Source organism: Podarcis raffonei, chromosome 10 (assembly GCF_027172205.1).
Source record: "Podarcis raffonei isolate rPodRaf1 chromosome 10, rPodRaf1.pri, whole genome shotgun sequence".
In the NCBI taxonomy this organism is placed as follows: Eukaryota; Metazoa; Chordata; class Lepidosauria; order Squamata; family Lacertidae; genus Podarcis; species Podarcis raffonei.
This window is the reverse complement of record NC_070611.1, coordinates 44258596-44271932: the sequence shown is the minus strand read 5'-3', so window position 1 is coordinate 44271932 and position 13337 is coordinate 44258596. Positions and strand designations below refer to the sequence as shown.

Genomic DNA, 13337 nt, shown 5'->3' with positions numbered 1-13337 from the left:
TGATTTAGTGACAAGTGCTTATAATCACACAGGCATATTTCCCCCTTAAAGAATTCTGGACACTGTAGTTTCAGGGTTGCCAGAGTTGTAACTCTACAAGAGGTAAACTACAGTGTTCAGAACTGAGGTGAACAAATGTGTTTTGAATGTGCTTTAAGGGCATAGTGCGTACACAGCTTAAGCCAACAATGGGCTGGACTAATGTCTTACGTTGGTAATAAACTGGATGAGAGCAAAGGGCTCCATCAGTCACCCACTACTTGATTTAGCCCTTTACCACAAACAATATTTTTGAAACGGTTGCAATGCTTTGCTAAACTGTAACCAGAACTCCTTGTGGAAAACTTTGAAAATCATTTTCACCACCCCCTCCAAGTTTCTGTGTGTGGCCTGGGATATTTTATCTCTATGTTTAATAGGAAAATGGGGACAGAGGCGGCCTGGTTCTCAAAAGTTCTCCTTGGATTGGCACAGGATTTTCCTGGGTCAGAAATGTGTTGCTCCATCTATCCTACAAAAGCCACCCACCCAGCACACTGCCTTCTTTCTTTTTCCCTGTTTTAATTTTGCAGTGAAGCTGAACTGGCAGCAGTAGTAATAGAACAGCCACTTTAACAGATGGTCAGGGATGATGGGAATCTTGGAATCCCGAGTTGGAGCAGGCTGGTCTAGATTGTATATGGTGAATGGGAATGGGGAATGGGGGACAGAGCAATGGTCACCAACATTTTACTCTGTAGGAAAGCTGTTGGACTAAATCGCTTTCCCTCCTTCGAATTCTGATTGTAGGATTTAAAGAAAACCAACCAACAATCTGTGAGCATCTTATGCCTCTCTCATGTTGTATTTTGCTGTATTACACATGCATAATTGTAGGTACAGCCATGCACCTAAATGCAAAGCAACAAGAGCATGGTTCCCTCTTCCTTATGCTGTCCACATATCCTCCCATTTCCTTCTTTTAACACATGCGCCTTCTTTTCTCCTCTTACAGGATGAATCGTCCATGTTCTTCCAGTTTGGTCCATCAATAGAACAGCAAGCTTCTGTCATGCTCAACATCATGGAAGAATATGACTGGTACATCTTCTCCATTGTCACTACCTACTTTCCTGGCTACCAGGACTTTGTCAACAAGGTCCGTAGCACTATTGAGAACAGCTTTGTGGGCTGGGAGCTAGAAGAGGTGCTCTTGCTGGATATGTCTCTGGATGACGGAGACTCAAAGATCCAGAATCAGCTCAAGAAACTCCAGAGTCCTGTCATCCTCCTTTACTGTACTAAGGAAGAAGCCACCTATATCTTTGAGGTGGCTAACTCTGTGGGTCTGACTGGGTACGATTACACATGGATTGTACCCAGCTTGGTGGCTGGAGATACAGACACAGTCCCCTCTGAATTCCCCACTGGACTTATCTCTGTGTCATATGATGAATGGGACTATGGCCTTCGCGACAGGGTGAAAGACGGAATAGCCATAATAACCACGGCTGCTTCTGACATGCTGTCTGAGCACAGCTTCATTCCTGAGCCCAAGAGCAGTTGCTACAACACACAGGACAAGAGGATCTACCAATCAAACATGTTAAATAGGTAAGGGAAATTAGCATAATGGGTTGTCAGTAGCTGGCATATTCTAACCATCACAATGGATATGTGTCTTATTGAAGGCTTTAGGAAGAAAACTTCCGGCTGGGTCTGATTTCTGGGGTAAACAGGTAATCTGTCATGGTCCTTTGTTTCTTGTACAGTGTTCATTCATGCTAACTTAAGAGTAGTTTGGAAATTAATTCAGAATGAGGAACTGGTCGATTATAAACTCATTGGTTGTGTGGCAGTCAACAGAAAATAGAAGCAGAGTAACAGCTTTATATTAACAGTGTTTGTACACATACTTAAGGATGAAAGCTATTTTTGTTAATTTATATGTGAGCTCTTTCTGCAAGTGAGCTGATCTTCAATGTTGTAAAGTACAGTACATTATTAAGATTTATCAAAGCGAAAGCTGTACGTGCTATATAAAGAGAGATGGGTTTTAGACTGGCTTGGCAGGTCAGTAGCAGAAGGACCAAGAATACGAGTGGCAAGAAAGAAATGTCTTAGGGCAAGAGTGGCAAAGGACGTGAGGACACTCAGGGGTTAAATGTACTAGGAACTGGGTTATTTATTTATTTATTCATTTAATATATTTATACTCTGCCTTTCTCACATGTTGGGATTCAAGGTGACTTATGACATTTAAAAACAACATTAGAAAATAAAAAGTAATAAAAACAATCTAGCTAAAAACAGTAATTAAAATATCGCAAACACACTTTAAACCAGCAAAGATATTATAATAAAGGGAGATAGGGGACATTTGGGAAGTTTTCTGATCCGTATTGGGTGGTGTGATGGGACTGTTCTGCTCCCCTGACCTCCCTCTGACTGAGTCAATATTGCATACCAAGAGAGAGTGGGGAAGGCACAAGGCGGTGACTAGGTCAGGGTGGTGCAAACACAACACCAGGAGCACTGGATTGGCTCCACTGGTGTATCTGCCTTTCCCTGGCCTCACCGCTGCCTCATCCCTCACAATCTCCATCCTACTATGCAGCAGCGACTCAGCTGGAGGGAGGATTAGTCCCACCATGCTGTCCACTACTATTTCTACTCCTGAAGCATAAAGCAGCCTCCCCCATGCTTGGATGGACAACACACTTGCACCAAATGTGGCCCAAAGGGAAGGACAGGACATCCTGCAATAGGAAGCACAGCCGTCTGCTTCTTGCAATATGAGCTCAGCGACTGGCTGTGTTGTTCTCTGGGTGCCTTCTCTAGACAGCGTAAGGGCTGAATGGAAAGGGTGGCAAGGACATGGCAGCAGAAACCTTCACTACAGTTCTGGCTTGCCACAGCCAGCCCTTAATGGATATCTTTTCCAGGAAGGACTCAGTTAATTTTAAAGACCAGGATAGGAGGAGATGATTTCAAATTACGGACCTGAACAATTTGGCCCCACTGATTGTGGGCCTTGAAATGTTGTAGCAGCTCTGTGGTATAAACCCACAAGAAGGAATCTCCCACTGACAGTCTTGTAGGGTACCAGGTTCTTATTGATTTCAGCAGCATGTACCTCAGTATAAATGTGTCAAAAGTTGTGACCTTAAAAGGTTAAGCTAGGAATGAAGCCTGTGTCTTACCTGCCTATAAAATCATTACAATTTTGTTGTTGTTGTTGTTGCTGCTGCTGCTACTGTGATGGTTTCAGCTATCAGGGAAAGACATATTGGTACTGTTGTGCAACAAGGACAAACTTGTTAAACTAAGGTTTAAATGCCAATCGGTAATATATTTACAATTGCTTGCTTTGATCCAGAACCCTTTTTGCACAGGGGACTTCTGTTCTGTTCTGTTCTGAGAGAGGGGCAGACTTTGGTCTTTCAAATTTCAGCAGTGCCCTGTGCAAGGCCAAAATTTGACGCGTCCTGCCTCTCACTTTTTTGCTCAGCTTAATTCGCTACTCATTAAAAATGCAGATATAAGTGAAAATGGCATACCAAAATATATTTTATTGGATAAAATTGCTCTGAAAAAATGTATATATTAGGATAAATTCATACCAAAATGCTGATGAATTTCCATGAGTATTATTATTTTTTAATTTGCAAACTGATGCAGAAATGTGGAAAGCTGAGTTTAAGATTGGAAATACAAGAAACTGGAGGAAACCGAAATTGATATATTCACCCCAATCTTATTCTCATGTTGTGCTGTGTACAGCCTCCCAGAGGGAAGCTCGCAGATGCTTTTCCCTTCTTTGCCACACTGAACTAAGGTTGCTTAACATGCCATCCAAACCACAGTTCATAGTTTAGCTCTAACCAGACTAACCACAAGCCATAGCCAAGCTTTGTTGTTTATGATTCATGGCTAGTCTGGCTAAACCACGAATCTGGGTTTGAACAAAGTGTAAAGCCAAACTCGGGCTTAGCTTGGCACATCACAGCAGCACCTCACAATTGTCACCTCAGACAGTTTTTCATTTCTCAGTGTTATGGGGGAGAATGGGGAAGATATGGGCTTGTTGCTTTTACTGGCAGTCATGCATAAAGCAAAGCTTCTTGTCTTGGCCTGAGGGAGAGGAAGAGATCCAGAGCTGACAATGCAAAGAGATTGCAGTCAGTGGTATAAAGCCTTCAGTGAACCTATGTGAATCTATGTGTGAGATTGTGTCTTCTCTGCAGATGAGCTATCACAGTTGAGAATGGAACATATAAGCAGGAGGTCTTGCAGTTCTAAATGAAAAAGCTAGCGGCAAGGTATCGCTCTGAGGGACCCGTATTCTTGGAAGCTGTTTCTCCTATCCAGTTTTGTTAATATTGGAGGCACACTGCAAAACTTCTTCAAGGGTGTGGGGGAGGAACAGAGCTAAGTTATGCTTTTGGGCTTGGTAGACTAAATGCCTGCTGCAGGGGATGGGAGCCCTGATTTTTCAGTTATTGCAGCAGAAATGCCATCAGTTCAAAACTTTAGAAGCAAGAGGGAACTTCTGAATTCATACACATGACACTTTACATGGTCTCTAATTGGAGGATTATGTTTGGTATCACTCAGCTAGAGGACATGCAACATTTCTGATTATTCCATCCTCAGTGTTCCATAACAGCAACCTTGACTACAGCATCCTTTAGAGCAGTTGCACAAGGCAGAAGTCAAAAAGTTTAGCTGTAAGAATTTGGTATACTGCATTTTATTAGTCATTGTAATACATATACACTTCAGCAGGCTCCAGAACTCCTTAGAATTTTCAATATATATGTTGGTGTGACTTGCCTCCTAGCCCACATACATAACTCTGAATCGTGGCCTGTGATGAGGCAAAACTTGATAGAATTATTGGATGCCTCATGTCTCTTAGGGCTTACCTTAAGTTAGAATTCTTAAGTTAGAATTCTACCCATGATATTCAAAGTTGGTCAAAGAAGGATGACTCCATAGAAATGAAATGTAACAGTTTCCTATTTGGTATGCAGAATCCGGATGAAATCAGGGGAACTTTAAACAATTTGTTAATATGTGATGAATAATTGGCCATGACAGCAGAATAATAAAGTAAAAAATGGCAAAATCTCTGTTACTTAAGTAACTAACTGCTGGTAATTTTATCATGTCAAGGTCCTGTAAAAGAATTAGATTAATGAAAGAACATGCCTGCCTATTTTCCATTTTATTAATTGACGTTCCTCCCTTCCCCCACAAATGTTCTTACTATATTCCAAGTGATAAAAATAGAAACGGCCGTGCTGCCATGGTTCCCCACACAACTTTAGAGTCTCTTTCCATTTTCTTTGATGCAATTTCACATAAAAATCTGGTTTGACAAAAGACCAGCCCAGTGCGTCCCCTAGTGGTTATGTCCTGAGGGGAAACCTTGGCAATAATCATGGTCATTAGGAGATCATTGCAAACAGCAGAAGTGTTAACTTGTAGCTTCCAGCCTGAACATCAATTCAATTAATAACCTCAAAAAATATCTTGCAGATTCACAGTTTGACTAAACTGTTTGTTTCATTTTTCCAGGCCTAAGCTGCCAAGCAGTCGCAATATTCCACTTCATAAAGGAAGTAGCAATTTATAAGGAAATGTTTCCTGCCTTATAGCCCACATTCAACAATGTGCTTAAACAAATGCTTAGATTTTTTTTTTAAACTGCATTCATTTTGATACAAGAATTAGTGACCCCAGGTGTATGTTTTTATTGTCTTAATAATGTTTTAATATTTCACTTTAATTGCATTTTACCTTTTAGAATGTATTAGGCTTGATTTTTGTGTGTTCTGCATCTGCAAGTTCCCCCCTCCTACGCTGCATGCCATCTCTCCCTATACACCCCTGAAAGTGGTACAAACGGCAGGATGTTTTAGCACCAGAGTGTAAATCAGCTATCCTTGAAACTATCTGAGACCCAGGAAGAGGGTTTTATGATGCTGTTACCTCACTGAAGGCTAGGTTGCCAGGGTAACACCAGACACCCAAGACCTAAAATGGTCAAATGGATTGGGCACATCGGGGCCACTCCAAAGTGATGTGGGGGTGAAGATACCAGTATGAAGCCATGTGTGCTTTTCTTCTCATGACCTGTAACCTTCCCTGATGTATGTAAAGATGTTTTATAACACTTTGTTTGCTGTGTTTGAACTAATATATAAGCTTTCGTTCTGAAGTGCCTTGGGGCAGACCTTCTCAATTGGCATGTTGAGTTGAGTGAGCTCTGACCTATTGCAATAGCTGTAATAAACACTGGGTCCCTAAATCTGGATGCTGGACTTGAAAATAGTTTCCTTGGTTCTGTTGTTTATTCTAAAGGTGGTTGTTCCTCACCTTGGTTATGAACAAGGTGGTGTAGAAGTGAATTCTTATCACAATTTTTATCTGAATGGAAGCTTGCAGCTGCTTGAAGTTGGTGCTGCAAAGATATTGTAAAGCTCATTCCATGGACTTTCGATGGCTACATATGAATATTTTATCACACATTCTACCACAGATTTTATCACTCATCCATAACCAATTTGTGGTATAATCCTCCTTACCACCTGTTAGCTTGGTCATCTGTATGGACCCTCTTTACTTTAAGAATAAAACTGAAGTCACTCCCTAAGAGTGACACAAAGGACTTAGTTTGAATGTTCAATTAGTGGTGTTGTAGCTGCCAAAAATGAGGAAAGCTCTTTCTGTAATGCAGGACCCAGAAGGTTGCAGTGTTTTTCTATCAGTGTTAACTGCCCCGTGGGTTCTTGTGATTTCAGATTTTTTTGCTAGCCTGGGTAAAATGGGTGCAATCTCCACGCAGCCTCTGGACACCACATCACGCAATCAGCTTTCCACATGGAGCGCTGCACACATATTTCTGATTTTCCGTAATCTTTATGTGAAAGAATAGGCTATTGCCTGCTCACATGACTATAAAGCAGTTTTTTCAGTGTTGTAAGAGATTGTCCTGATATAGCAATACTTAAAACATACAAACCAGGAATTTCAAGCCGTACAGACCTTTTCAACTCTGTTGGGTCATCCACACACAACGGACAATATCATACCTTCCATTTCATTTTACATAACATTTCACAGATAACAACTGTCATTTTTTGTAGCTGTAATGGCTTTGTTCTTACCAGTGGCGCAGCTAGGCAAATTTAGTTCTCAAAAGTAATAGTCTTATGGGGGTGCAGGACCCCTGTGTATTGCTTCTTTTCTCCCCCATCATTTCATGCTTTACCACTATTTCTGTAGTCCTGATACGTTAGAGCAAAATAAGTTTTCCAGCCCTAATTTTTTTTAAAAAAAGAAGTGCTCTGAGCATGTGCAGTTTCACAAAATTCACTTAAATCATGGTGCCCTCACTACCAAAGGGGAAAACCAAAGGTCCCGGGCAAAAATGTTCCTCTTCAACCAGACCTTTGGCTAACTAACATCCTATTATACTTTTAAATGTGTTTTGGGGGGTATTATTTCATTTTGTTTTTGTTCCTGTTTTTATTTTGTATTTTTTCTCCTCTCACCATTGGAATGAGAGGAAGAAACTTGCATTTTGCAGGCATTGGCTGCAAGAGGGACTTCTCTCTTGTACATCAGTGCCTGTAAAATGCAGGCTTCTTTCTGTGCTGTTCCTACCTCTTGCCTGCCATGGGGAGGGGAGAAATAAATACTTTGATAGCCCTATCCTGGCTGCTTCCAGAAATGCTCAGCACAGGGATTGTATGAGCCCCATGCAAGGGATTTTGACAGATGGGCAGGGCAACCCAACTATCATGTGATGTCATAGTGACATTGTGTGATTGACAGGTGGGTGTCCTTTGCTCTTTGTCAAATTTGGCCTGTGAGGCCAATCCTGAGATGGGTCTGGTCCATGAAGCCAAAATGGTTCCCCACTGAGGAAATAGAAGGATTTTTCAAACACCTTCATCTGCCCCAGCTGCAACAAAAGATGCCTCTGTCTCTACAGCCACAGCAGGTGCAAACTCTCCCCAACAGTTTGACTTCACCCCCAATGTATGCCAGCCTTCAAACAGAACAGTGTCCTCTGTAAAGTAGAATCATAGAATCATAGTGTTGGAAGAGACCACAAGGGCCATCGACTCCAACCCCCTGCCAAGCAGGAAACACCATCAGAGCACTCCTGACATATGGTTGTCAAGCCTCTGCTTAAAGACCTCCAAAGAAGGAGACTCCACCACACTCCTTGGCAGCAAATTCCACTGTCGAACAGCTCTTACTGTCAGGAAGTTCTTCCTAATGTTTAGGTGGAATCTTCTTTCTTGTAGTTTGGATCCATTGCTCCGTGTCCGCTTCTCTGGAGCAGCAGAAAACAACCTTTCTCCCTCCTCTATGTGACATCCTTTTATATATTTGAACATGGCTATCATATCACCCCTTAACCTCCTCTTCTCCAGGCTAAACATGCCCAGCTCCCTTAGCCATTCCTCATAAGGCATCCTTTCCAGGCCTTTGACCATTTTGGTTGCCTTCCTCTGGACACATTCCACTTTGTCAGTGTCCTTCTTGAACTGTGGTGCCCAGAACTGGACACAGTACTCCAGGTGAGGTCTGACCAGAGCAGAATACAGTGGCACTATTACTTCCCTTGATCTAGATGCTATACTCCTATTGATGCAGCCCAGAATTGCATTGGCTTTTTTAGCTGCCGCGTCACACTGTAGGACACATAGCTATCCATTCACTATGAAACTCATAATAGATTGGACCTGATTGTGTTTATTATATCTATAGTCAGCGTTACCAACTGGGACAGGAAGTTATGGGGAGCTGGAAGTGAAAAATAGGTGATGAACAAGATGCAATAACTTTGCACAGTTTTATCCAACAGACATCCTGTTGAATTTAGTGGCAGAACTCCCCTTATTTTTTTACAGGTTTTTCCCCCCCCTTCCTTCCCCATTATCAGAATTTAGATCCAGGAATCCAGCTGCATGAATAGGGGCAAAAGGTTTTTGTAAGCTAGACCTATTTCTGTCAGTCTGTTTTCAGATAGCGCAGAACTTTCTCAACAACTTTTGCTTCACTCTGCAGCTTTGCAGCTTCTCATGCTCTTATTCAGCCAGAGGCAAATGTTTTGAAAAATCTGAACAAAAACAGTTCATCCAATTTTGAGTTATGACAGTGTGAAAAAAATGCATTAGTTCTGCTCTCAAATAATTGTTCAGTTGTGAGATTTTTGGGGGGTGAATAATTAATTCAAATCGCCTAAGTTTTAAGCATTCAAACTCAGAGTGTATAGAATATTTAGTGAAGAATGCCTTCCTTGAGAGGCTTGGAAAAATGGTTTTGAAATAAATGTATTAACTTTTGTAGATAACACACCTCGCCTTAACACGATGGCTTTGGACCCCCTCCCTTTTTGCATTGTACATCCTGCATATGTCATTTGTCTAAAAATTTGGGTGAATGTCGCTTCCTAATTCTGAGACATTATTTATCATCTGTAAAACAAATATGACTTTGAAAAATTAACACTATGGAGAAAAAATCTATTAAACTGTCTATTTCACCCTCTTCTCCTGCATCATTTATCTAGTAAAATATTGAATTGTACAGCATATTCAGACATGAATTATGATTTTCCTTTGCACGTTGGAACACATTTAAAAGCCATACATTGTTTTAATCAGCTGAGTAAAGACCATCATCTGAGAGATGCTCTAAAAGAGAATATAATGAATAGTATGCAATAGGCAAAGCTTTTTAATGGATAGATGAAGTCTCTTAGTAGAGAGAGCCAGCCCAGTGGGGAGGCTTCTCATTGGTGGAATGGACAGGCCGACTCAGATTGGAAGTGAATTTTTACTCTAATAGTATCTTAGATTAGAATCATTAAAAATATCTATATGGAAACAATTATATGGAAATGAAACAATTAGTTTCAATTTGCAATTATAATGTAATATAATGTTAAATTTCTTATTAACTAGGATGAATTTGTTTTTCTATTCTCTTCCTCCTATTTTTAGCAACACTGCCCCTATTACTCTTCACGCTTCTTCCTCTGAAGCAGGAATATTGCCATTTATATTGTTAACTTTGCATCGTTCATGTTCCCTATTGTTTATTTGTAATGAGCCGAAGTTATAGCATTTTGTATTTTGAAAGCATGACAGTAGAAATAACTGCTGAAATGCAAACAACTCTGGTGTGAAGTATTGGGTCTCGGTTCCACAGGGGTGTGTTTGCAGCATGTAAGTGCCAGAAATCAGCTTGGTTCTTAACAAATTATTCTCTTTAGGGTCTTTTAAAATTACTATTACAGTGGTGCCTTGGGTTAAGTACTTAATTCGTTCCGGAGGGCTGTTCTTAACCTGAAACTGTTCTTAACCTGAAGCACCACTTTAGCTAATGGGACCTCCTGCTGCTGCTGCGCCGCCACAGCACGATTTCTTTTCTCATCCTGAAGCAAAGTTCTTAACCTGAAGCACTATTTCTGGGTTAGCGGAGTCTGTAAGCTGAAGTGTATGTAACCTGGAGCGCATGTAACCCGAGGTACCACTGTACACAGGTTTTCATCTCTTCCACCAAAGCATTCAGGTTATGGCATACAGAGGGCTTTTAGGAAGGTGGAGTGGGGCAGGAGAGCTATGGGCAGCTGCCCAAGGATGCCAGGTTTTGATGCTGGCCCTGGGGGCCTACATCAGGAGTCTTCAGACCTTTCTTTGTGCTTAGTGAGCTTGATTACAGATATCTCACCAAGGAGCGGGTGCAGTTTGGGGAACTTGGTTGCATGAAGCACAGAAAAGAGGACCCAATTGTAGCAGGACTAGCTTTTGATGAAGGACAGCAATATTAATTTTGAATCCCATGTGGGGAAATGCAAACTTCACAGAGGTGCTCAAGTATTGAGGGTGGGAAATACAGTCTATCTGCATCAGTCAGCAAACTGCTTTGCTTCTTGTCCTGGATTGCAATAAGCCCCCTCACGACAATCTTTGTCCTGACTAAGCGTATTTGCTTTTTAAAAAAATAATAAAAAACACACTTCTGTTTTCTTCCAACCACGACATATTCATCCGCGGAAGGCTCTCTTTTACCCGGTTTTGTAGAATCATAAGTCGGGCTGGTGACAAGCCACAGGAGGCCCTTGGCATGCTGTCAGCCTAGTTTTATTGCTGCATGCTACCACCACACGCTGCTGCGGCTGCATGCTGCCACTGCCATGCAGCAGCACCGTATGTGTGGGACCGGGCATATGCACATAGCACTGAACCTGGAAGTGATCCAAAGAGTCACAAAAAGGGGCAGAACCGGAGGGAACACACCACAGAGTGTTTGCAATCTTTTTCAATGGTGTTTCAAATATATGCGATTTCACTTAAACATGTGATGCCTTGGAACGTAACCCCCATGTGAACTGGGAGTTGCCTGTATTCCAATATGTATGAAATAAGGTGTGGGTGGCTATTTTGCTATAATTTCGGCAACTGGGCAGGTCCTGAATCTGTGTACTCACAGTGAAACCACTGCTTCTGCTGCACTTCATCCATTTTGATATACAGTGATACCTCGGGTTACATATGCTACAGGTTACATACGCTTCAGGTTACAGACTCTGCTAACCCAGAAATAGTGCTTCAGGTTAAGAACTTTGCTTCAGGTTGAGAACAGAAATCGTGCTCTGGCGGCGCGGCAGCAGTGGGAGGCCCCATTAGCTAAAGTGGTGCTTCAGGTTAAGAACAGTTTCAGGTTAAGAACAGACCTCTGGAACAAATTAAGTACTTAACCCGAGGTACCACTGTACAAGCTTTTCCATACACGTAGGAATGAATCAGACACCAAGTGGTGCACCTTGATAAGACTCAAACTGGATAAGGGCTGATCTTAGCAACAAAACTGACCATGAACAATTTCTGAAAGCACCGTGAAACTGAATTTAATACAAAGGCCATGGGAGGTGGCTTGTTTGTTCTCAGAATGTCAAGCCCACCTTTCCACATGAAGGTGGTCCAGAGTGTTTGAATTGTTTTGAACACCAACAGCCATACTTGGTTATCATCATGATTTGGGGACCCTAGTAGTTCCGGCTAATTTGTGAAGCAGCATGTTTAGCAATAACCAGAACTTCCTAGGCATTTTATTTAGAGTTTGACTAGAGTCGAAGAAATGAGAGAAAATAAGATGGAGTAGCCAGACTTTGGTCAAGCTATTGAATTCTCATTATTGATTGTGTCTTGCTGTCCTCTGTTTTGATTATCAGCATGAAAACCTTATATTGAAGTGCCAGTTGTTCTACCTGTTCTAACACACTCGTCCCAGCTATTCATCAGCAGACCAATAAAGTGTACTTGTAGGGAACTGGTAGAAAGGAGACTTGAGTCTAAGAACAAGAGAGATGAATGCTTGATGATCACATAAAGAGCTTACTGTCCTTGTGGAAACTAGCTCAGGACCAGGTGACCTACTTCAAAGGGTATGCACCATCAACTATTGTGATTGAAAGCTCCAGTTCTACCATTTGGTAATTTGGAAGACTACTCCAAAGAACTTTATACTCTATTGCACTATGTGCTATTTTTCCTAGAAGGTGATTAGGAAATAAGATGTGTATATCCGGCTCACAAAAAAGCAAGGAGCAAAACATATTCTGTCCTAGTGCTGGCTATGGAAAAACAAAGGCAACTGCTATTACAGTAGCCGTTTTAAAAAGCAAATCTACTGACTGAGTTCACCAGGACTCCCTAAGAGCAGTGCTTTTTTCTGGGGGGGGGGACAGGATGTAGGGGTATGCATACCCTTAAACATTTTGTGAATCTTTGTACTTTTGTCCATTTACTATATTTATTTTCACCGATTTGAGCTATAAAAAGGTGATTTTTTTGATTCAAAATGAGAGTACCCCATAACATTTCTTTAGAAAAAAAGCACTGCCTAAGAGCATTGGTTGGGAACAGCACCCACTAATTAAGTTTCCTAGATGGGTAAGTACCTTGGACTGGCATGTATAAGGCCTGTGGATGTTGCTTTCAAGAAATAATTAAAGCCTTGTACAAATGTTATGCTAGTCTCACATTCAAGCATAAGTGAATACATGTACCTACACAAAACATGCTTGTGTGGGAGAACCCCTTAAAATCTGGGGTGGTGACTGTGCATTGTATGAACATGTAGTTGTGTGAACAGTTGAACACAATTTAACTGCATGTTTGTGTCCAAAGTTAAATCAGCAAACCACAGAACAGTGGTGCACATATTTACTTTTTTGTCATTAGTGTTTTTGTAGCTTTTTCTTGCCTTCTTATATCCTACCTCATCCCCATTGTTGAGACCAGTTGGTATATTATCTGAGATAATTA

General features: G+C 41.4%; 1 protein-coding gene across 6 annotated transcripts in view; it reads left to right on the top strand.

Moving 5' to 3' along the window:
• The window catches only part of GRIN2B (glutamate ionotropic receptor NMDA type subunit 2B), a 274219-nt gene that overhangs the window by 140369 nt on the left and 120513 nt on the right, over positions 1 to 13337 (top strand). For all 6 annotated transcript variants that reach the window (XM_053404817.1, XM_053404821.1, XM_053404820.1 and 3 more), the window contains one exon: positions 995 to 1593. In XM_053404817.1, coding sequence (XP_053260792.1) covers positions 995 to 1593 — 599 coding nt within the window. The remainder of the gene's footprint in view (positions 1 to 994; positions 1594 to 13337) is intronic.